This window comes from Bubalus bubalis, chromosome 14, assembly GCF_019923935.1.
Source record: "Bubalus bubalis isolate 160015118507 breed Murrah chromosome 14, NDDB_SH_1, whole genome shotgun sequence".
NCBI lineage: Eukaryota > Metazoa > Chordata > Mammalia > Artiodactyla > Bovidae > Bubalus > Bubalus bubalis.
Genome location: NC_059170.1, coordinates 52,411,997 through 52,438,254, shown reverse-complemented (window position 1 = coordinate 52,438,254; position 26,258 = coordinate 52,411,997). Strand labels below are relative to the sequence as shown.

The window sequence follows — 26,258 nt, the reverse complement described above, 5'->3', positions numbered from 1 at the left end:
GTGGGTGGGGACGGGGAGGAAGCATCCGTTTCCTCTGTCAGTGATATTTTCCAGCTATGCTCCTCTGAAATGAAATCGCAAATGCACAGCGCACATCTGGTGTCAGGTCTCTCTCATTCCTGAGTCTTTGTTCTACATGCTGGCACTCCAGCTTCACAGTTTACAGGAGACAATAAACTCTGCTAATTTGCAGTTGTCGCAAGCAGGGACTCAGAGATGACTGGAAATGTTGGTAGGAAAAGAAACCCAATAAGCTCATTTTATTCTTACAAATAAACAAGAATTTAAACAGATTCTGAGCTAAAACGCAAACAAAACAAAGCTCAAAACAAAGCTTGGGTCCACAGACCCAAGGACACTGGCTCCAATTCAGTTATTATTGATTTTTTTCCCTTTGGGGATGTAAAGTGCCGGCACAGTTTTGGTAACTCATTTGGCGCCGGGAGGCAAGATGGCTAAATGGGTTACCAAAAGCAAACTATAAAATAAAATGTTTAACAGAGATTATCAGAAATCATCCTCAAATGGAAAGTCAGCTTTCTATGGTGAGAAGTGAAGGAGAAAGGGAAAATACAAAAGGGAGAGGACAGGAAAGAGATTGATTTCTGTCCTGGATTTCTTTTTAAAATAAATGTTTAAAGAAGGACTGTTTAAGAATTGCTTCTTTGAAGCACTGACTTCTCTTATCCCTGTGTCTTTTTGCTCAGTTTTAGAAACAATAAATGTTTTCAAAGGAAACACATTATAGGTAGGGTCTTAAAAAATAAAAACAAAGATACTGTGTTTCACATTCGCCTGCACTGAGCCTCAATGTTAAGTAATGTGAACAAAAACAGAACACTGTGGCTTTAGGGTGGGGTTGGGGGTTGGGGCGCTCTGGTATTCTCTAGTTCAAATCCAACATTTTGCTTTCTTTCTCCTAGAGAAGCTTCAGAAAGCAAACCGTGACTCAACATGTGCTGCATTTTTTTTGGTCCTAGGTCCTGTATCCCTAGCGGATATTTTCTCCAGATGAGAGGCCGGATCAGGGCTGTGGGCTGCTCGCTTTCGTCTGCTCCCCACTGGTTCTCACAAGGCAGACATTCCATTGTGCTGAGCAAAGAGGATGCTGCAATCAGAGGCCAGAGTCTCTGGGGCCAGTCGTCCTGCTGCTCCAGCTGCCCTCCTTCTCCTCTCATCTCACGCCGCGCTACTGCTGCATTTCTCCGAGATCAATAAGAGCTCTCAGAGCTACGTGAGTTTAAGGCTCCGGAGAGAGCCTCTAATTAAGCAATTAAGCTGTTGGTCGGAGGTCACTTTAATCCTCGGCCTTCGTGAAAGAAAACCTAATGGGGCCGTGTTCATGCTGACCGTACAGAGTTCTGCTCAGCTGGTGGGTCCTGCTGTCGCCTGAGCAAGAAAGGCTCACAGTGTGTCATCGAGGGAAGCCGGAGGTTAACGACGCCGGGCACTCAAAGTGTACTCGTATCACCAAATTAGCTGAAACCTGAATGTAAACTGAGCTTTCAGATGAGTTTCCCCACGACGCCATCACCATTTCAATAGCAGTCAAAAAACCCAGTTTCTCTCTTGTTTTCATTAGAGCAGCATGAAATTCTAGAAGACATGCTTCTGCAATGCTATCTAAGTTCTTCTCATGTGGCTCAAAAGATTGAAACCGAATATCAATAACTGTGCCAGGAGGTGAATTGCACTCAACACGCTCCCAAATGTGCCGTCTTCAATTTTCCATTGAGGCACTGATCGTTGTAAGAGCAGAGATGACAACTGTTCCGTATTCCTGTGTTCAGCCATGCATCTGGTAGTCATTCATGCATCACACAGATCCATCCTCTGGCAAAGACTGCCGCTGCGGGTTCCGTGAAATGGGATGGAGGCTGTGTATTGCTGTTCTGTTGTTCCATTTCATCACTTTCTTCTATGTGCTGAAAATTGTGCCTCTAGTTCCCTGCAGCCAGAGTGAGGGCTTTGGGTTTACACTGTGTCCACTGGGGACCTCGGGAGACGAGACCTCCCTCAAGAAGAGCTCTCTTCTGAACAAGTGTGGAGAGGACCCTCCACCACTGCCGATGGTCTTGTGCCCCAGAGGATGAACGGAAGCCCAGTGCTGTGGAGTCAGACTGTGACCTCCGGATGGATCCACTACTGACATCACCTGCCCCTTCGAGCCTGTTTCTCCAACTCCTCCCTTATTCTCCTCTTCAAACACAACTCAGAACTGGATCCTCTCCCCAAGGTCTCCTCTTTCTGCTGGTTCCCCAGGCAGTTGATTTTATAAATGAGCAAACTAGCATCCCCAGCCCATGGAGAGTTAGTGGTGGTGCTGAACCTGGACATGACTTTCTGGTAGTGCCTCATATACAGTGGACACCAAAGACCAAATGGATGGATGGAATGCAGACCACCTGACTTCAAAGGAAACCCACTTTGGAATTCATGTTTGAGATCCTAACATTTTTCCCAAAATTAATAAATGAAGTATGGGTTCATCTGAAAAAGTTCTGAATGGTTCCAAAGTAACCCTTGTTTTATCTCCTCCTATTTTTTCAGTTGTGCTTTATCCTGTGACTCAGTCTTCTGCAGATAGACTGCAATTGTTATATTTTACCAAAATACTTACTTAGGCTTCTTGCATTGTAGTGTTGGTTCTGATATTAATTTCTGCTGCTGCTGCTGCTACTAAGTCGCTTCAGTCGTGTCCGACTCTGTGCGACCCAATAGATGGCAGCCCACCAGGCTCCCCCATCCCTGGGATTCTCCAGGCAAGAACGCTGGAATGGGTTGCCATTTCCTTCTCCAACGCATGAAAGTGAAAAGTCAAAGTGAAGTCGCTCAGTCATGTCCAACTCTTAGCAACCCCATGGACTGCAGCCCACCAGTCTCCTCCGTCCATGGGATTTTCCAGGCAAGAGTACTGGAGTGGGATGCCATTGCCTTCTCCGGATATTAATTTCTACCTGGTCTTAATCCTGACCTGTTTGCACCAAAATTTTCTTATTTTTCAAATAAGCAGATGACAGTAAATTATCTCTAACCTCTCCTCTTTTAATCTTAACATTCTATGTATTCAATAAACACAATAAAGACTGTTAAAAAGGATATTTCCACTTCTGACAATCCAAATTGTTAAAGGAGGTTTAAAAGCCTGATGGCTGGCCCCATTCAAGCATAATTTACTTTGGTATTGAATAATACACTTGAGCTCTATTAAAAATCCATGAACACAAACATTATCTGGCAACATCATTGGCAGTTGAATATTTTTCTCTTTGCTAATGACTCTAAGTAGCAGAACTAAGATATTAACTTGACTGTATCCACAATGAATGACTAGCTTTGTATGAACTTAGACTACAGAGATATTATGTAAGATACTGGACTTTTAGGGACATTTCACATCCAGTGTCCATCTAGCTATAAAGAGCAATGGCTGGTGCCTCAATGCCTGCCTTCATGAACCCCTGGACAGCTCAGTAATACTTGAAGCCAAGCTCCCAGCCTTTCCAGTACATTGCCTGCCTGGTTCCAAACCTCTTACTCCCATAATTGGGTCCACTTGACAACTCTACACAGCAGAGCTCTACCCCAACTTATCTGAATAGTCCTTTTTCACATTTCTTTATCTTTTGGTAAAGTGTTAGTCACTCAGTCGTGTCCAACTCTTTGTGACCCCATGAACTAGCCAGCCAGGCTCCTCTGTCCATGGAATTTTCCAGGCAAGAATACTAGGGTGGGTTGCCATGCCCTTCTCCAGAGAATCTTCTCAACCCAGCGATCGAACCCTGGTCTCCTGCATTGAAGGCAGATTCTTTACCATATGAGCCACCAGGGAAGCCCTCTTTTTGTGGAAGTGAATTACAAATTGTACAAACAAAAATGACTTAGCTTGTGTATGATTTATACAATTTTAAATATAAATAAATTTGCCAATCTGAAAAGAAATCTTACAGTTGGCCACGGGTTCAAATTTCTCATTCTGAAAATATGAAATTTACGGAACCAGTCAGGTCCTTCCTAAGGTCTCTGCCCTGGTAACTGACTTCATCAATTCCTCCATTTACTTCTTATACTCAGCTTGTCTTTTGTGACCAGCACCCTGCAGTCCAGGTATGCTTAAGCTCCTTCACAACTAAAAATAATAATAACAACTTTCCATGGGTCCTGCCTCCCATAGGCTGTTACCCTTTATCCTTCTCTACCATTCATGTCCACTGTTCTGAGAAAAAGCTAAGAAGCTCCTGTATCTCTAAACCCACTGTAATCTGGAGTTTTCCAACACCACCTACACCAGTCCTGCTCCTTACAAGGTCATCAAAGACTGAATCCAGGGGCTTCCTTTCAGCCTGCTTGATCTCTGCTGGACTTGATCCCTTTGCCCACCCACTCTTGAAAACTGACTTCACTTTTGGTTCCTACGCTACCACTCTCTTCTGCTTCTCCTCCCGTCTTTTTGGGTAATGCTCAGTGTCCTTGTCTTCTGTTTCTCCCTGTTGTCGTTTACTTGCTAAGTCATGTCTGACACTTTTGTGACACTAGGGACTGTAGCCCTTCAGGCTCCTCTGTCCATGAATTTTCCAGGCAAGAAATACTGAAGTGGGTTGCCATTTCCATCTCCAGGGGATCATCTCAACCCAGGGATCAAACTCATGTCTCCTGTGTCTCCTGCATTGCAGGCAGGTTCTTTACCTCTGAGCCACAGGGAAGCCCATCTTCCTCCTAAATGGTAGTTTAGGGCCAAGGGTTTACTTGATCCCTTTTCTTTACAAAATACTCCTCTATAGGATTCCATCTACTTCTGTGTTAGTGCCAGCTCCTGGGCTCTAGAGCACAGGCTCAATAGTTGTTATGCACAGGCTTAACTGGTCTGCGGTATGCAGGATCTTCCCAGACCAGGGATCAAACCCATGTCTCTTGCATTGGCAGGTGGATTCTTCACCAATGAGCCACCAGGGAAGCCCTGGGGGGAGGGCTTGCTGTGTGACAAGCAGATCACCTATATGATCTTAAATATCCCAACAACAAATCTGACATGGTTACTCACACTGCCCCCATTGTAGAGTTAAGGAAATTGAAGCTGAAAGACTAGCTTTCTCCTGGACGTCACAGCTAAAAGTGGCAAAATCCAGGCTCAGCACCAGGGAGAGCTAGGTTCTTAACTATGGCACTATGGTGCCCCACACTGCCGGTGCAGTTCACTTTTTACATCCAAGTATGGCTCAAGGGCTTATCAGCATCTGCTTCTGATACTCCATCCCCCTACTGGCTGGAAGACCCCAACTACTTCACACAGAATGCCCTGATCCTGACAACCTGTGTGGACTATTACATTTTCTATTTTAGCATATCTGCCAGACTGGACTCCTCCTAGGACCAGTATGAGGATTCATTTTCTTATCTGCATGCCTAAAGACCAGATCATATTTGAGGTTTTACATCCTCATTTCTGTTTCCTCTCACTACAGTTTATGAAGTCAAGCCCAGCTGCATGCTGAGATACAGCCACGGTTACTAGAAAACCCAGTCTGTGTATTTATATATTATGTAATAAATAGGTGGAAAATCCTACTCACGGCCATGGGAGGGGAAACGGTGCCGCCATGCTGGGTGTGCCTTTGACCTACGCTTTATTTTCTTCACATACATTTGTTTATTGAATTGTATGTATTATGGACTTTACCAGAGAGAAGAAACCGTACCTAGAACCATATAGACTGCGAGAGGGAGAAAGAGATGGAGAAGTACCCACCAGAGGTACAACTGTAAGGTAGACAAGATGTCTCTGGTCCATTCAAACTTCTCTTGAAGGCACCTCTACTGTTTCAATGCATTGTTTCACCACCTTCATATTTAATGGTTATTTTAAGAGAGTACAGAGTTCCTGGTTGGTAGTTATTTTATTGCTCCAAATTTAAAATACCACCTCTTTTTCCCTTTCAATCATCACTGCTGAAAAGTCAGCATTCAGTCTGCCACTTCCTAAAAGATACTTTGTTCCCCCACTCACCAATTCCCCTGGCTGATTGTAACCTTTTTTCTTGATCTTTTAGATTAAAATCTTTAAGTTTTTTTAGATAAGTATGTCTTTCTATTTATCTTCCTTGGCTGTTTGGGTTCCTTGGCATTCTTGGTTTTATAAACGGATGTCTTTCATTAGTTTTAGAAAAGCCTTAGTCATTAGTTCTTCAAATATTGCTACTACTCCATTTATCAATGTATGTTACATCTTTTATATGTATCCTATATATATCTTAACCTCTGTTCTGTATTTTTCATCCTTTGCTTATATATATTTTTTTTCTGGGTAGATTCTTCTGCTATCACTTGTTCTCTCTTCATCTCTAATTTGTCTAACATAAAACAAACATACAAAAAAAAACCCCAAATCCTTCCACTGAGATCTTAATTTCAGCTTTTGCATTTATCCACTTTTAAAATTTTCAGTATTTTTCAATTTGCAATGTTACTGTTTACGATTTGCAGTCTTTGTCAGAAGGTTTAAGTTTGACTTTTATCTCCATAATCTTAGTAAGCATAGTTGCTTAGTAAGCTGTGTGCCTGATAATTTTAGCACCTGGCATATCAGTGTGTTTATTTCCATTGTCTGTTATTCATGTTGTATCTCATTTATGGTACATCATCCCTCACGTATATGAATATCTTTGATAATTTGCTTGCTGTTGCATATGAAAATTATTGGTAGAAATGAAGTCTGGAATGATTTTTATCTCCCTTTGAAGCAGAGTTTAAAATGCTTTGGTCAGATGTCCAAGGCCTGGATGCATTAGTGATGCAAGGTTGCTCCCATTCTATGGCTTCAGATTTGAGGGCCACTCAGGTGACTGGAAGCTGGGATGTGGTCTTTGTGAAGGCTGTTTTACTTCCATTCTACCTACGATTCAGGATGTTTTATCAGTACTCTTACCCCATTCAGATCCTGGACACAAGTCTTGTTCCCCTTTGCCCTGAAAAGTTCTCAGAAATGCTGCTAACTCCTTCTGGATCGGCAAGTGCCCAAAGGCAAAAGCAGTCTCAAATACCAGGCTCATATCTCTATCAGATACTAACTCAGAAACTTCACACTACCTTGTGAGTTCCTTGTTGCATTAGGAAAACACTGTAAAACAGCATTCAAATTTTTAAAATTGTCCTTTTCAGGAGAGTTACCATTATGGAAAGTGGATGCCCTACACCTTAAGTTCGTATAAGGCTTTGCCAATTTAGACTCTGAAGACGCATGTTAAAAGGTTAATACATAGCCATAAATCAACTGAACTTTGAAGTAGATTAATGATTTAATCTTGTAAAATAATTCTCGAAACCATTCCATTAGACTGGACTACTTTGAAAGTTATGAAACAACTTTTGAATTTTCCTGAGTTAAATTTGAAAGCTAGCAAGTTGGAATTTGTATAAGAAACTGCCAGGAAACTAAAACAGAAAGATCCATTAGCCAGGAGGATCTGGTTTATATTTGAATGAGATTTTTCTAAATACAAATAAAAGATGGAAAATCTTTTGTAAAGAAAATAAAGTTTCAAAATATAACCTAATTCCCTCTCACATTAGGAGTTAGTTTCAGGTGAAAATGTATTAAAGTTGTTGACAGTGATGGAAAGTTTTTGAACCAACTAACAGCCATAGCTCTTCTCCTCTGCTCTATCTCACCATCTAGTCTGTTCCTGAACTGATTTGTTCAAGCAGCAGATCAAGATATCCTGAGCTCAAGAAAAGTGAAACCTTGAGAGAACCCTCAGAGAGTTAATAACAATTGACTGAAAGTGGCTCTGATAAATTCACTATGATAATCCACTACACTTTCCTAATCTTTCTTGCAGCCAATTCTGGCCAATTATCTGTAAGGGGGCTTCTGTAAAAATTTTGCTTGCTTGATTGAAAAAAAAAAAAAATACAAGATGGAAACAACTAACACTATTCCTTCTCCTCTTCTTCAGATTTGAACTTAGGGTATTTGGAATTGCTGCAGCCATTTTTGGACCAAGAGGTAGCAAACACAAAATGAAAAGTCAGTTCACTAAGAATGGTAGAGCAGAGACTGGGTTGTTAAACAAACCTCCTGGTTTGTGTTTCAGTTCAATTCAGTTCAGTCGCTCAGTCATGTCTGACTCTTTGCAGTTTGTGTTTAGGTAAGAAATAAATGTGCTTGTATTTTAAGTTGCTAATAGTTGAGTTTCCTATGATTTGACATTGAAAACATCCATAGCCAACACATCCACTAAACGTGCTCTGTTTTGACATGGCAATGTTTTGACAGAGGTTTGACCAGAGACAATGCTTGAGATTTGTGTCACTTACCAAAACACAAGAGTCCTGAGGTTCAAGGTCAAAGTCAGTGAAGTTCAAGAGAACACGGTGATGTTTTTCCACTTGAATGACCCAAGTACATTCAGTGTTGCTCCTATAAGGACTGGGGTAATTTGGAGAATGGATCTCTCCACTGGGAGCCTGGAAAATGCCACCACAACCTATGGATGAAAGACCCAATGTAATAATAAGAGGAATCTCTGATGCACAAAACTTTTTACCATTATCTGGGAGCAGAGAAGAACATGCTACTTTGTTTGACCACCATTTTAATGTGGTCTTTGGTAAACATTCTGAAGAGCTAAATACTCACTATTAATTTATGCATTCCAACAAAACAAAGAAGGATGTCTAAGACTTCAAATACTTTAAATACTGATGCCACACATTATTTTCAAAATATTGAAAAATAATGCAAATAAAATCAAGTCTTCATAAAGCCATGAAATGCCCCTTCATTATTTTCTGAAAGTATAACATACTTTAAGAATAACACATCTGGTTCTAAGAATTTTGATAATTCAGTAGTGTGAAGTATGAGTGTTAGTCGTTCAGTCACGTCCGACTCTTTGCAACCCCATGAACTGTAGCCCTCTAGGCTCCTCTGTCCATGGAATTCTCCAGACAAGAACACTAGAGTGGGTAGCCATTCTCTTCTCAGGGTATCTCCCTGACCCAGAGATTGAACTGGGTCTCCTGCATTGCAGGCAGATTCTTTACCATCTGAGCCACCAGGTAAGCCCAATACAACAGTATACAATTTTACAAATAATTTAACATCTAATTTTAAAAATTTGATATTCTGGACTTTGCACAGCCATTAACTTTTTTAATTCCTATGATGTAATCATATACCTATCAATGTCTAACTCTGTGACCCACCATTTCTCAGATTTATGACAATATAAACTAGAAAGGGAAAATTCAGTGCTGTTTTCTGATAACTGAGAATCATTTTGGGGTAATCTAAACACTATGTAAATATAATTTTTTATTAAATTCATGAATCATTAACTTTAGGAAAGACCTAATAAACTTACTGTATTACCTTTGACCTGCAGAAGCGGGACCATAAGGCAGCCTGGAGTCATATCTCTGCTTTTACATTTTTTAGCTGTGTGATTTTGGACAGGCCACTAACATCTCTAAGCTTCAATTTCCTCATTAGTAAGATAAGAATAAGAAATGAACTTCCTTTAGTGGGTGGTTGTGAAGATTAAACAAGACAGTCTTTGTGGAATAGTTAGAAAAGTGCCTGACACAGAGCAAGTGTTCAGTAAACATTGCTTTAATTAGTAGTTGTACCAATTAACATCTGCTCAGAGTTGTGCATTAATACTTTATCTTTAAAAATCTGCAACAATTTATTTAGACAGCCTAAGATCTTGGGCAGAAAGTCACTATATAACAAAAGGTAATAATTCCTAGGAATTGCCAAATTTCACATTTATAGTTTGGGTATTTAACAAGCATCCACACACATGGCATAAAGTAATTTACCACTTTACTAATGCCCAAATTGTGGCTGGTAAACAAGCAGAAATCCCACGGGGATCAAGTGAGTCTAATCAACCATCCTGCTTCTGCTTTTACCATGGATGTGCATACTTGCATTGGCTGGTTTTCACACACGAGGTGACTCTTTGAAAGTTAAACTCCATCGTGTTTTTTAGGGAAGTGTATATTCCAAAGCAATGCTCCCTATTAGGGAAGTCAGAGTAGTAATAGAGGCTGTAGCCTTCATAGCACTCTCTAAATATGTCATGAAATTTTAAATAAAGGTTCAACTGAAGAATTTAGTGATACCTCCTTGGTTCACCCACCTCCAGGGACTGCTCTCCATGAGACATTAAAGCCTCTCCCATTTATGGAACTGTCAGTCTTAAACCGGATGGCCAGCTCATTTCCAGTGCTGGAGACCTGCATGGGATTCTCAGATGATCTTTGCACACACAGCTGGGCTATCCTGGGTGAGTGGAAATCAGGACCTCCATAGATCTATGATGGGATGGAGAAGAAAGAACTTGAGAGAGATATGTAAGCAATTATAACCACTAGCCTTTGGATTCTATAATATTAGTAGAGAGTGAAATCTCAGCCACCCTGGGTGGGCGGGAGCTATAAACTTAAGTTAGATTTTCAAAGGCATTCCTTCTGCCCTTGGAACACCCAGGTTCAACCACCCACAAAATGCTGGCTTGTTCCATCAGACAGAACTGTAGAGCTGAACTGAGGAGATAACTCCAGAACCTGCTTATCGCGCCTCTTCCTTTTTTCCAGTCTGCATAGGATTTCCTGCTTTCTTTGGCAGAGGCACTGCAGATAGTCCAGCATCACGTCTGATTTGCTAATTCTTCTGGGCACATGGGAATAGTCTGAGCACAAAGCCATTTTGTTTGTTCATTGAAGACTATTGATCACCCTGCTACATTTTTAGGATTTTTTATTTGCAATCTGAATATTTCAGATTAGGATTTAATATGAAACTTTTGCTCCTTCAGAGAGACTGAAAATGTAACCTCTATCAGGGTGTTCTGTGGTGTCTTCAGGAGGGAGTCCTACAGACCTCTCTGTATTTCCTCCTAGAGCCTGGGCACTCCCAGGAGCAAAATGAAGAGTATTCACTTTCTGCTCAGCAGTCACCAGGTCTTTGCCCCACTATGTCATTCTCACTTGTCCTCAGACCTCCTCAGCTCCTCCAACTTGCAACTATTTGTCTCACTGGACCCGATACCCCAGTGACACATTTCTCCCCCGATGTGTCCTCTGGGCTGCATGTCCAGTATCTTGCAGGACGTGTAGCCCCGCCCAGTAGAGGGGGAGAGGAGGGCCCAGGCTGCCTCTCACACAGGCTTCTCAAGGGCCCCTTGGCTAACCAGTGTGTGGGGGGCTGGGGTATGCAGATGAAGAAGACAAGAATCACACAAAGATGCAGAGACCCTACTTTCAGTCTTGCCAAACTTGAATGTGTAGAAGAATGACCAATTTTTTGCTGACAGTTTTCAGGCATGCTGGTATCTGGGCCCTTCCCTCTCCTTCACGAAAACATCCATTTAAATCTAGACTCAGGTTAGAATTGGAAAAGCGTGGCTCCATGCCCTCCCCGCCCCCTCGCTCCCTGCATCTGCGTGGCTCTCCCACCCTGAGTTTCTCCCCATCCTCAGGCCCATGCCCCTGCCCACCCCAGGGCGGCTGCTGACTGACGCGGGCATCACTCGAGTGCTCTCCGGAGAAGGAGAGAACAAGCAGCCTACTTTCGGTAAGGAGCATGTGATTTGAATCCATAATGATTTCTTTGTCTGATTAATTTCCCCCAGCCATGCGGGAAAGGCCAAAATGAATGAGGCCGCTGTTCCAGGAGGGCCGCGCACAAGGGCTGTAATTGCAGAGGAATGAAGCGAGCAGGCTGCTTGGTGCTGGTTTTCCTCTGGAGGAGCGCTGTTTGCCCGGCCCCCTCAGTCCCATCGGAGGGGGTCTGGAGGAAGAGGCCTGTGTAGCCCTTTACACGTACACACAAGCAAAGGGCAGAAACCACACTGTTGCTGGTTTAGCATACTTGAGAGTCCCCTGCTCCCTGGCCCAGGGCGCAGAGCTCAGAGCCTGAAACCCACAGCCTGAGCTTCCAGTTGTTGGCCCCACAAGCAGCACATATTTGGACAGCACACTGAGTGTAAGGGTTTAGTTCTAACAAAGAAAACTTGCACGTCAGCAAAATATTCTGCTTTCCCTGCTCAGGGTCCCCTTGAGATCACAAACATAACAGGAATGAGTCGGCTGGACCTAGAAGCCTCCAGAAGGGTGAGCACTGCCGCTCTGACGTTCTGTGCTTCCCCTCTTACTGCGTCAGGCTCACAAAGACAGTGGAGGAAAAACCAGCGATTATCTGGGTTTTTTTTTTTTTTTGCACTGAGGGGTGGCTTTCTTTTTCTGCACTGTGCCCCTTTAGGCTCATTTCTCAGAGACTGAAGTGGAATTGGCCAGTGTTTCTCTAACCGAAACAAAAGAACGGTACTTTTCACTTCCATGAATAAAACCAATGGTTAGCACATGACTCTTCAAAAGAGGAAAAAGATGGAAAGAATGTCAGGGTGTGGTCCGCTGGATTGCAGCGTGTGACTCAACGTTGTGGGGAAAAGAATTGGCCTGATGATCAGAGATTAAAACATGTGTTTTTAGCCAATGCTCAGGATAGAGAGCAATTCAAAGCCTACGGTTTTAATCTGTTTTGAACATTTCTTTCTGCTCTGTTAGCTCCATTTATTGTTACAATCAAGTCAGCATTCCAGAGTTATGAGTAACCAAAGGGCTGCTGCTTAATGCAACCGGCCGCTCTTTGGACACTGGTTTTTGAGAGAAAAATCCATCGGCTCTTGGTTAAATCAGGGGAAACCCAAGTAAGCCCATACCTGGTGACAGCAAGACCCGCTGGGCTATGCTCAGAACAAAAGAGGAGGATGTGAGGGAGGGCAGATGGGTGGAGAAAGCCGGCGGTGTTTTCATGCCACACACCCGCCAAGGGTAAAATGAAACCTGTTGCTAACATGTTATCAGCATCCATGTGCTGAGGGATGGAAAAAATTCTTTTTTTTTTCCCCAGAAATTAACCCAGATTGATGACAGCACTTTCTTGAGCATCTGCAGAGATGTCAAACAAGGTTTAGGAGAGCAAGTCGGTTACTCACTTTAGTGTTACAGCAAGAGTTACTCACTTTAGTCTTAAAAAAATTTTCCCAAATATTTAAGGGCTTCAAAGTATACCCTCAAATCCTGGTTTGATGGAACATGTGAAATCACCTTGTCCGGATAAAACTAAGTCCCCAACAAACTGCAGCCTCTTCTTCCAGTTTTCCGTGGGGATCTTGCTTGAACACTGCTGCCCAGGGGCCTTGTTTGTCCCTCTGTCCCCTGAGGCTGCTCGCAGGGATCAGGCCTGCCCTTTGCCTTCTCATGTACTGGGTATGACAAAACCAAAGCACAATGAACCCATTTACTTTCTGCCAAGTGGGCAGCAATCACACGGGTTTGGAATATGAAAATGAAGGGCGAGGAACATTTCACATTACTGCGGAAAACCCAGCAGCCAGCCCTTTGTATCAGTTAAGGGGGTTCCTGCAACTGTGGATTCTTGTCAGCGGGAGGGAGCATCTCAACCTTCCACATGGAGCCTTATTTCTACTTCACACTCTGAGTGCTGAGTTTCATCAATTTCGGGAGCCACCTTGCTCTCTCCGCCACACAACCCGGTCCTCTTCTGAGATAGAGTTGTGACTGAGCAGCAGGACTTACTTGAAGACGAGGGTCTGGGCTGAACCCAAGGATGCCCTTGTTCTGTCACTTTCTGCAGCATCGGCCTCCTTTGCACAGATTTGAGCTGCTAAGTGCCATTCCTGCTGACTCTGAGCCCACCCAGGGAAGGCATGATTTGAGAACCCCGTGTCTTTTCAAGGAGAGAACTCGGTTTGTAATTAAGGTTTTCAAGTGTTAAAGTTTCCTGTGAAGTCCTATAAACACACACTCATTTCAGTATCTTGCCCACCTCTGTCTTTTGACACTGGCTGATGTGGACCGTGCAGTGGTGGGTAGGTTCAGTTCTTAGCTCTTCCACTCACTGTCCTTAAGGTTGTGGAAAAATCCTTCAACCTTTTTGACCCTCTGTTTTGACAGCAGTAAAAGGGGGACAGAATTCCCCTCTTACCTCCCAGGATTAGTTAACATTCAAGTGGGAAAATGGAGGTTGGATTCTGTTTGCAATCACAATAAATGTACATTATCACTGCATGGCAGTCAGAAGCTTGGAGATTTTCACTTATCCCACAAATAGACATCAGGTGTTTACTATCTGCCAAGTGCTCTATGGCCCCAGGGTATAGCAGAGAAACAAAACAAAAACAGACACACAGCCTTCATGGAGTTTTGAGTTCTACCAGATACTAAACCTTGTCGTGATGCAGTCCCTACGGTTGAGGTGACAGGAATTTCCTGTGTACTTGGACATTATCTGACAACTAGATTCCTGCAGCGAACAGCTGGTTATAACTGATCCTCAAAGGCCATCTTCATTATCTGCGATACAGTGTTGGTAGCAGCGTTGGAGCAGTTGCAGGCACTTCCTCGGCTCACTGTCCTGCTTCCCTCCACCCACCAAGCACTCGCCTCTTCTCCACGCTCTGCCACATACTGGAAGTATGCGGTGCTGACAATCCCAAGTGCCACCCTCCATCAGTGCAAATGGGAGCTGGGGGACCAATGCTTCAGCCTGTGTCCTGAAAAGGGTGATTCTGAGGAACAGACCTCATGGGACCTCGGAAGGTCATAGCAGGATTAAGCCCACGTTGCCAACAAGAGCAGCTCCCTTCCCTTGGCTCACCCTTCTCAGTCCCCCTCACCCGGTTCCCTGGTTCCCTCCATTCCGCTTCCTGGCACCACCTCCCAGTAACATTACCTGCCCCCCAACATCCAGAAGAGAACACTGTTGGCCACTGGAAAGCATTTGGGGATTTTTGCAGAGTGATTTCTGGTTCTACCCCAAATCCTGTAATGTGCTAAAAAACAATCTGAATTCCTACCTCCAGAACATCGAAGTTGCATCTTGCATGATACTCCACATCAAAGTCGTGGATGGTGAGCTGAATGCTACTCCCAGGGGCTGTATGAATGTACCAGATACACTCCTTGTTGGCGGGGTACCTGTTAGGGTACCCAGGGCTACTGAAGGAGCCCGTGTCCCCAGACAGCTCTCCACCACAACCTGTGAAAACCACAAGACTCAGTCAGTTCAGAGGGCATCAGCCACTGGAAAAAATTCAAAAATCCAACTATATAAAACATAACTGAAAATGCACAATGCCTAATTTATGGGGAAAAAAGTCATAATAAAATTATAATGAGCAGTTATAAAACAATGAGAAAAATATCATGGCTACAGCTTCTATTTTTTATTATTATTAATTTTAAAAAATTGATTATATCACTTGGTGCAATAATTCTCAGTCCTTATGCTCACCATGTCAAATCTTTGGTAATATTTTCAAAATGTCATTCTAATAGATTTTCTTCATTATATTTAGGTGACAATTTCCCAGTAAGAGAAAAAATCCTCCCAGTAGGAGGTACAATGGACTGTGTAAACAGTCAATACTAGGTCACTTGGTCTTCAGTTGGCTTGTATCTAACACATTATGTCTAAGTTCTTTCAGACCTAAGATGTGGAATGCTGTGTTAAAAATCCTTACCTTTGTATGAGAGACTCTCGTAAATAAAATACATATATATATAAGTCTACAAAAAGCCTTCACATAGATGTTCATAGCATCCTTATTCTTAATTGCTATAACTTGGAAGCAGTCAAGGTGTCCTTCAGCAGCTGCATTAGGTAAATAACCTGTAGTCCTCCTGGACACGGGGTATTTTGCAACACTAACCACAAATGGACTATCAAGCCATCACAAAGCATGGGGAAAATGTCTATGTGTATTAAGAAGTGAAAGAAGCCAGACTGGAAAAGCTATGTACTGCATCATTTTGATGGTATGATGGCGTTCTGGAAAAGGCAAAACTATGGAGACAATAAATGACGTGGTTTGCAGGGACTAGAGGGGAAGGAGAGAGAGATAGCGTGCAGAAGAGTTTTGGGGAGGTGACACTCCTCTGCATGATACCAGAATGGTGGACAAATGTCAGAAACTTGTCAAACCCATAGAATGTACAACAGCAGGAGTGAACCTATTGTAAACTATGGACTTGGTCGATAAAGGTTTATAAGTAATAACAAATGTCCCATTCTAGTGGGGAATGTTAACTGGAGATTCTGCTCATGGGTAGAGGCAGGGGTACACGGGAACTCTACCTCCCATTCAGTTTGGCTATGAACCTAAAACTGTTCTAAAAAATAGTCTACTAAAAACAATGCCAAAAATGATATAGGTCTTGACCCTGGGAAATGTATAGTCAAAAACTAACCAGACAAACAAAAACCTGATATATAAAACTCAAGTATGGAGAAAGATGCTAGCATATGTTTTATGAATGCTTATATATCATGCCTTAGAGAGTAATCAACAGGAATCATTACAACAGAAAATCAAAATGCTACAACATGTGGTACACAATAAATGCTGCCACTGCTTATGAGTGTTTATGCACTTTACAGATATTTCCTATTTTAATGCTCATAAGAACCACACGAAGCAAATATTATGATTATCTTCATTTCCCAAATGTTCAAATCAGTACAAGCTCAAGTCAAGTGGTTTGTCCAAGGAACCCTGGTTGTGAGAGAGGGAGTCACCCATGTACAGAATCTCCCATTATCAACCAATCCACACAATTCACAATGCCAGTGTACTTAATTATAATACTACACTCTACAGACTGACATCATTGGTAAGAATTCAGATTTCAGAATGGACAGGGAGAGGAAAAATCACAGAAGTAAAACTTAAGGAAGACTCAAATTTTAAAGACAAAATTAGAACAAAATAAAGATAAAATTAGAAAAAAAATAAATTGTCTTGTTTCCCAGTAGTAATTTTTGGTGATTAAAAAAACATTATTTGCTCTATTAACATACCTTTGTTTTCTATTTTTAATATTAATCAGCTGGCAAATTCTTCCCAGCACCTTCCCTTTCTGAAATTCAGGCTTTTCATGTTTAAAAATGACAATGACTCCTCAGTCCATTGTGAATGCATGTGCATTTTTCACTTTAATTGGCTTAAAATATAAGGCACTAAACCTGAGGGCTTGTCTACTACCCATCTTATGCAAATTTGTCTGTACTGGGAGTTGGAAAAAAGTATTTTGAAAGTTCAAAAGAAATAGTCTCCATACTGAATCTCCACTTAACTGAGAAGAGCTGAGAATTCGAAGAAGAATCCTAATTGTGTAAAGAAATTAGATTCCAGCTCAACATGCTACCATCTTCTTGAATGGCCAGTTTCCTGCTACCATTTAAAAAACCTCTGTGCTTTCAGATTTTAAATTTGTTGCACAGGATGGTATCTATCCTATCAAGTTTCTACTTTTATTTCTGGTTCAAGTTCTGCAGAAAAAATATTTAAAATTAGGTGGGCTGACATTGTTTGTAGGCTGTGGTGAATGTTAAAAAAACATAAATGCCATGAAGATCAGAAAATGTTTTTCCTACTACAACCATCCATGGAAAATATTCCTGAAGCCAAAATCAGCACAGATTGTACTTGTGCTCAGCACCACTGCACAACCCCAGGGGGCAGCAGTCTTGGAGCATTCCATCCAATGATGCTCCCTGGAGGTGAGCAACACAGAGGCCCATAGAAATCATCTCTTACTAAAATACAATATAGGTAAGCAAGGCCAGGCTGTCACCCCATTTTCAGCTTCTATGGTTCTTGGTATCAGTTGTGCCAAACAAGTAATCCAATGAAAAAAAATCTTCAGAGGAAAATAACTTTGTGGTCACAAAACATAAAAAAGAACAAGAAAATAGAAGCCTGACTACCTCATCTGCATTTTTATTTAATTCAGTTTATCAGAAACCTAATTCATTATTTTTCATCTATAAGTCTGTATAATCATCATTGATTCATCTAAAAGTCTATATAATAATTTTCCATTGTCTTTCCAATTGTTTTAGGTTTCCTTGTGAATTCCTTTGCAAATAACAGGATATTAATACTCTTAAATGAGTTGCTGTAAGCTGGAATGATAATATCAGAGTCTTGGCAGTCAGCAATGCTTTGAAAAATTACAGTACTTGCTTTATTTACCCACTTACAGCTCTGGAGACCCACAGTGTACTTTTCCCTAAGATTTAAAATAAACATAAACAAGGTTTACAAAAAACAAAGCACGGCTTTATTTTTAGGTATGCCATGCTCTTTTCTCATGAATAGCACTTATGTGTGTGTCTCCTAAAGAGACATTCCAATATTATTCAAAATGATACCATACTGGGGAAAAATACTGTGTGGTTGTAAGGAGAAGAAAAGGAAACTGTTGGAGCTTGAAAACTCTTTGCAGCTTTCTTTTTCTCCTACATAATCTCACTACCTCTGAAGTTTAATCTGTCAAAAAGTAACAACTTTGATTTAAAAGTTCATACCAAACGCAAAGTAGGGCAAATTAATTCAGTGGTATTTTACGGTAAAAACTATAAAGTATTGAAATAAAAAGCTAATTCTGATAAGTATGGTAGAAATTTACTCCCTCTTTCTAGTTCTAAATTTTGAAAGAGACAAACAACTTTCCAATTCTCCTTCATTTATCCCTTCATTCAATCAGTATTTGTTGAGTATATGCGATAGTATAAGTGTTAAAGAAGTCAGGTGTATTTAATGCCTCTCAAAAAAAAAATCCATCTGTAGACATTAAAAAAGTGTCATTACCACATCAGATCAGATCAGATCAGTCACTCAGTCATGTCCAACTCTTTGCGACCCCATGAATCGCAGCACGCCAGGCCTCCCTGTCCATCACCAACTCCTGGAGTTCACTCAGACTCAAGTCCATCGAGTCAGTGATGCCATCCAGCCATCTCATCCTCTGTCGTCCCCTTCTCCTCTTGCCCACAATCCCTCCCAGCATCAGAGTCTTTTCCAATGAGTCAACTCTTCGCATGAGGTGGCCAAAGTACTGGAGTTTCAGCTTTAGCATCATTCCTTCCAAAGAAATCCCAGGGCTGATCTCCTTCAGAATGGACTGGTTGGATCTCCTTGCAGTCCAAGGGACTCTCAAGAGTCTTCTCCAATACCACAGTTCAAAAGCATCAATTCTTCGGCGCTCAGCCTTCTTCACAGTCCAACTCTCACATCCATACATGACCACAGGAAAAACCATTAGCCTTGACTAGACGGACCTTTGTTGGCAAAGTAATGTCTCTGCTTTTGAATATGCTATCTAGGTTGGTCATAACTTTCCTTCCAAGGAGTAAGCGTCTTTTAATTTCATGGCTGCAGTCACCATCTGCAGTGATTTTGGAGCCCAGAAAAATAAAGTCTGACACTGTTTCCACTGTTTCCCCATCTATTTCCCATGAAGTGATGGGACTGGATGCCATGATCTTCGTTTTCTGAATGTTGAGCTTTAAGCCAACTTTTTCACTCTCCACTTTCACTTTCATCAAGAGGCTTTTGAGTTCCTCTTCACTTTCTGCCATAAGGATGGTGTCATCTGCATATCTGAGGTTATTGATATTTCTCCCAGCAATCTTGATTCCAGCTTGTGTCTCTTCCAGTCCAGCGTTTCTCATGATGTACTCTGCATATAAGTTAAATAAGCAGGGTGACAATATACTGCCTTAATGTACTCCTTTTCCTATTCGGAACCAGTCTGTTGTTCCATGTCCAGTTCTAACTGTTGCTTCCTGACCTGCATACAAATTTCTCAAGAGGCAGGTCAGGTGGTCTGGTATTCCCATCTCTTTCAGAATTTTCCACAGTTTATTGTGATCCACACAGTCAAAGGCTTTGGCATAGTCAAGAAAGTAGAAAAAGATGTTTTTCTGGAACTCTCTTGCTTTTTCCATGATCCAGTGGATGTTGGCAATTTGATCTCTGGTTCCTCTGCCTTTTCTAAAACCAGCTTGAACATCAGGAAGTTCACGGTTCACATATTGCTGAAGCCTGGCTTGGAGAATTTTGAGCATTACTTTACTAGCGTGTGAGATGAGTGCAGTTGTGCGGTAGTTTGAGCATTCTTTGGCATTGCCTTTCTTTGGGATTGGAATGAAAACTGACCTTTTCCAGTTCTGTGGCCACTGCTGAGTTTTCCAAATTTGCTGGCATATTGAGTGCAGCACTTTCACAGCATCATCTTTCAGGATTTGGAATAGCTCAACTGGAATTCTATCACCTCCACTAGCTTTGTTCGTAGTGATGCTTTCTAGGGCCCACTTGACTTCACATTCCAGGATGTCTGGCTCTAGGTGAGTGATCACACCATCGTGATTATCTGGGTCGTGAAGATCTTTTTTGTACAGTTCTTCTGTGTATTCTTGCCATCTCTTCTTAATATCTTCTGCTTCTGTTAGGTCCATACCATTTCTGTCCTTTATCCAGCCCATCTTTGCATGAAATGTTCCTTTGGTATCTCTGATTTTCTTGAAGAGATCTCTAGTCTTTCCCATTCTGTTGTTTTCCTCTATTTCTTTGCATTGATCGCTGAAGAAGGCTTTCTTATCTCTTCTTGCTATTCTTTGGAACTCTGCATTCAGATGTTTATATCTTTCCTTTTCTCCTTTGCTTTTCGCTTCTCTTCTTTTCACAGCTATTTGTAAGGCTTCCCCAGACAGCCATCCTGCTTTTTTGCATTTCTTTTCCATGGGGATGGTCTTGATCTCTGTCTCCTGTACAATGTCACGAACCTCATTCCATAGTTCATCAGGCACTCTATCTATCAGATCTAGGCCCTTAAATCTATTTCTCACTTCCACTGTATAATCATAAGGGATTTGATGTAGGTCATACCTGAATGGTCTAGTGGTTTTCCCTACTTTCTTCTATTTAAGTCTGAATTTGGCAATAAGGAGTTCATGGTCTGAGCCACAGTCAGCTCCTGGTCTTGTTTTTGCTGACTGTATAGAGCTTCTCCATCTTTGGCTGCAAAGAATATAATCAATCTGATTTCGGTGTTGACCATCTGGTGATGTCCATGTGTAGAGTCTTCTCTTGTGTTGTTGGAAGAGGGTGTTTGTTATGACCAGTGCATTTTCTTGGCAAAACTCTATTAGTCTTTGCCCTGCTTCATTCCGTATTCCAAGGCCAAATTTGCCTGTTATTCCAGGTGTTTCTTGACTTCCTACTTTTGCATTCCAGTCCCCTATAATGAAAAGGACATCTTTTTTGGGTGTTAGTTCTAAAAGGTCTTGTAGGTCTTCATAGAAAAGTTCAACTTCAGCTTCTTCAGCATTACTGGTTGGGGCATAGACTTGGATTATTGTGATATTGAATGGTTTGCCTTGGAAACAAACAGAGATCATTCTGTCATTTTTGAGATTGCATCCAAGTACTGCATTTCGGACTCTTTTGTTGACCATGATGGCTACTCCATTTCTTCTGAGGGATTCCTGCCCGCAGTAGTAGATATAATGGTCATCTGAGTTAAATTCACCCATTCCAGTCCATTTCAGTTCGCTGATTCCTAGAATGTCGACATTCACTCTTGCCATCTCCTGTTTGACCACTTCCAATTTGCCTTGATTCATGGACCTGACATTCCAGGTTCCTATGCAATATTGCTCTTTACAGCATCGGACCTTGCTTCTATCACCAGTCACATCCACAGCTGGGTATTCTTTTTGCTTTGGCTCCATCCCTTCATTCTTTCTGGAGTCCTCCTGCAAATCATTAAGTTCTTTTTGCTTTTCCTCCAGTTTGCAAAGCATAATTTCAGTAGGTCTTGATTTGAAAAAAAAGTGAATTATATTTTATCTTTCACAAGCTAATTGATGGTACATTATAAATAAGAATAAATAAATCATCATGTTGAGTTGCCAAAAGATATCTTAGAATTTGCTGGTTTCAGCAGTACAATGTTGGCATAACTCCCTTTTGATATTTCAATCCACAAATGAGAGACTTTTATCAGCATTTAGCCAGTTATGCCTCACTCTCTTGGGTATCACATCTTTTTCCTACATTTGGGGATTTTTTAATAAATCTGTACTTGGTGTCAGGCAAAAAAATATTATGTCAAAATATATCTTTTAAAAATCTGAAAAAATGAGTAATGTCTATTTTTTCTATGTGCTCTTTAAGTGACAAGGAAAAACAAATTCATGACAAAATTAAGAAAATGTCTGTTAACCCCCAAATTAAACATGTAATGAATTTATTTGATGATTTGCTTCATAAATTAAAGCTACCTTTAAGCTCACAGTGAAACATTAGAACATGAATTTTGAATTGGATAATTATAGGTTAAAAAGTGAAAAATAATAAATTCACACCAACAGTTGAGCTTTTAAAATTGTAAATGAAAACAAACAACAACTATAATTCACAGTAAATAGTAGAGTTTTTTTTAAGAATATATAATGTGAGTCTTTTGAACTGTATTGATACATCAATTTCCATTTAATTTAATTAACTGTGAAAAAGGGACAGACAGGAACTGTAATTTGGAACCTATATCAACACATACAGTCCCATTACCAATAAAAGGAAATAGCAAGACAACCCAAAAACTCCTATTGTGTGTAATTCTAAAGGAGAGAGAACATGCTCCAAATGCTGAAATGAATCAAAAGCAAAATGATTTACTTCTGCCTCATCTTATTTATACTGAATAGCAAAGCTGTTTATCTCATTTACTATTTCTTCACTTTGTGTGGTAGAGACAAGTTTTATTTTTATTTTTAATAAAGTGGAATTCAAAAATCTACTTATTTGCTTTTCCTATGGAGTTATTTTCAGGGTTGCTGATGTCTAATATTAAAATCTTGCCACAAAATGAGTATCCTAATTTTACTTTCCTGTTAAATTTATTTGGCCCAGGAAGAAGAAACATTGTTTTGCTCACTGTACTCTCTTGGTGTGAGATTCTAGACTTAATAATCTCTTGTGAAAATACAGTTTCTCTTGAATGAGTCACAGAAGAAAGCGTATTTCTAAATCCAATCACCTCCTTTTGAGATGGAAACGACACGGCTTCTGGAAAAATCTCAGGTGTTTACATTTCAGTTAGAGTGGAAATAGTGGGATAGACACACCTGCAAACGCTAAAACAAATGAAAGTGCTGGAAAAAAATACAGTTCAGCAAGCGATGCAGTAATTTTAAACAATCATGTCTTTGTCAGTCATGTCTGTGACGGTGGGTCAGTGACCAGGGGGTCACAGGAAGCGTAGAAAGCAGGGATGGAGGATAGACAAGGCTGGGGATGAAAGAAGCTGTATCAGCCAACAACTATCAGGAAATAGCATAGGAGGTGATGTTTAGACTCTAAGAGCCTCCTCATTGTCATGTCTGTCCCATTGGATGAATAATAAAATGTAGGGAAATAATGAAGTTTGCTATAAGTGGGCTTCAGGCCTCTAAAACAGAAGACAGTGATTTCAGAAAGCATTTCAGGGGTCTATATAAAGAAAATAATTAAATGATGAAAATACAAACCAAGGAGTAGACAATGGAACGCTGAATCAAGAGATTTGAAGGATACATATTCAGAAGAAAGAGAGAGATGGTGGCTCTTTGTACCCGACTGGTAAGAGAAAATTTTCATGGAGGAGATGACATGATTTCATAGCTGCATAATTTGCACACCAATTTGCAAAACTTTTGGAAATATAAGAGCATACCAAGTAAAGCATAGGCTGTGGCATAAGACAAAAGAGCTTCCAGCTTTGACTGTGCTACTCTTCGGATGACTAATTTAACCTTTCTAGCCCTCGGTGTTTTCATGTGTAACAGTGTTAGTATTTAACCTCACAGGGCTGTGACAGATTTAATGAAAAAACCAAAGTATGGTTTTTAGCTAAGTGTCTTGCATATGATAATCACTCCACATATACTGTGTATTACAACTGAACCAGTGTTTAGCCAGACATGGGATAAGACTAGAGAAAGACTTAGAGTTGAAGAGGAACTACCATACCAGCTAGAGTCATCGTGAATACCCAATAAGATATAAGAAACCAATTATTCATGAAGCTACAATAAAGATAGTTCACATCTGTATGGTAGTGAACAGTTTCTCTGTGTGCTTCTCACGAGCACATCATCTTATTTGAGATTCATAACAACTCTACGAGGTCAGCAAGAATGATCATATCGCCCAAGTGAGGCTCAAGAAGGCTGATGAACATGTAACTCACACAGTAATGGCAGCTTTGGGGCCAACCTTCCCCAGCCACCCCCAACCTGTCCCCCACCCCCTACTCCCAGGTTCTGCCTTCTCTCCACTATGACTAGTTGGGCGTTTCATCCCTAAGGCCCTGGATTGACAGTGTTCAACACCACCCTCATTACTAAGGCAAAATATCATCATAGCAACCAGAAAAAAAATAATAAAGTAAGAATCTTTTTCATTTAATTTGAGGCCAATCTAACAAACCTAATATACTAATATCAATAGATATCAGCTGAAGTTAAATAAGATAACACCCTGAAGAGAATCATATGTTTTTCAGTTATAATTAATCTTTAAAAGCTTTTAGTTCTGGTGACTGATCATCTGTTTGATTCTGTTTTCCTCCAAACTCCCAGTCATCAGCTGAAAGGAAGCGCTTACCTTATCAGCAGGAAGCATGCTGATCTACGGAACTCATAACAAGAAAGAGTTAAAAGTTGTTGTTAAACTTGCTCACTTGTGAAGATAACTTAAATCTTTTCCATAGACGAACTTTGCTAACACTGTTTTGGGGTTTGTTTGTTTGTAAGTTTGATCTAAAATAAGCAATGAGTTATAAAATTCCAGAACAACGGCAATGAGAAGCATAGTCTATATATGTTCCACCCTCAAGGTTTGGGGTGGTTTGGTTGTTTTTTTATTTTTTGCTTTTAACACAAGAGTTTTAATAAAAGCAAATCAGCAAAGAAAGGGTTACATGGAATTAGAGGCACAAAGTTTTAAAAGCATATTCTGTGTTTCCTGCAATTACAATTGCTCAAACCTCTTTAAACTTGGCATTTTCCTGAAACTATGTTCCATAAACCAAGAGCACCAGGAGACCTGCCAGCTTGGGTGTGGCATGGCCCAAGCTCCCTGATGTTGGATGAAAAGCAACAGAGAATGGACCCAAATGGGACATCTTCACATCCTCACCCTCTAACCTTGGAGGGAAATGTCTGAGAAATCAGTGATCAGTGTTAAAAAGAAGCTGAAAAGCCAGAGTACAGTAAAAATCAATTTTAAACAAACGGTGATGTTCATATACTTCATTAAAATGAATGATTTCTATTTTAATAGTTTTTCTATAATTTAAAAATAAAAACTTTCTCTGCTGCAAACCTTGAGAGGTGACTGGTTTTATCAGTTAATCCCTCAGTAGTGTAAAAGTATATGCCACAGTCCTGGGATGTAGGACAAAGGCAAATGATAGGTGTTCATCCTAAAAGAGAAGACTAAAATCCAGTCAACAGCCCTCTTTGAAGACAAAGCCATGAGTGGGGCCCCCAAATGCATCTGACTCACTTGTTAGTACAATTTGCGGGGGGTGGGGGAGGATTTTGTTGGTTAGCACTGATTCTATGACGACAGAGAGGAGCAATCATGATATGAAATCAGAGAAGGAAACCAGGTAATGCAAAGACCAAGGAATGGAAAATTCTCCAGAGGAAAAAGAAATTAGAAGGAAGACAAAAGCCAGAGACTCCAAGAGAGGGGAGAGTTGTCCAAGATGCAGAAGCTCCCGTGTTGGGTTGAACGGTGTTGTTCCCCAGGGACCTGTGAATCTGACCTTCTTTGGGAAAAAGGTCTTTGCAGATGTTATAAAGTTAAGATGAGGTCATGCTGGATTAGACGGGGGCTAAAATTCAGTATAATTGGTGCCCTTCTAAGAGGTGAGAGATTTGGACACAGAGACATAGAGGAGGAGGGCCATGGGAAGATGGAAACAGAGACTCAAGTTACATGTCATCAAGCCAATGAAAGCCAAGGGTTCCCAGCAATGAACAGAAGCTTGAAGCGGCAAGGAAGGCTTCTTCTCTAGAGCCTTCAGAGGGATGGCCAGGCTGACCTTGATTTTAGACTTCAAGACTCCAGAACTGTGAAAGAATACATTTCTGTTGTTTTAAGCTACCCAGTTGTGGTATTTTGTTACAGTTGCCCTAGGAAGTGAGCTGAGGGCCTTCTTCTGGGTGTACACATAACATGGTAGATGGGGTGAGGCCTCTCTGGGGCGTCTCATAAATTCACTAATCCCAGCTATGAGGGCTTTATGTTCATGACCTAATCACCTCCCAAATGCCCCACTCCTAATACTAACACCGTAAGAGTTAGGTTTCAACATGTGAATTTTGA

The 26,258-nt window shown here is 41.1% G+C and overlaps 1 protein-coding gene across 1 annotated transcript in view; it reads right to left on the bottom strand.

Moving 5' to 3' along the window:
- Window positions 1-26,258, bottom strand: part of CUBN (cubilin) — a 260,214-nt gene that overhangs the window by 126,188 nt on the left and 107,768 nt on the right. Inside the window, exons 29-31 of the mRNA XM_006052367.4 lie at window positions 14,889-15,070; window positions 10,146-10,320; window positions 8,314-8,483 (exon numbers count right to left, since the gene is read on the bottom strand). Of these exons, the coding sequence (XP_006052429.4) occupies window positions 8,314-8,483; window positions 10,146-10,320; window positions 14,889-15,070 (527 nt within the window). The remainder of the gene's footprint in view (window positions 1-8,313; window positions 8,484-10,145; window positions 10,321-14,888; window positions 15,071-26,258) is intronic.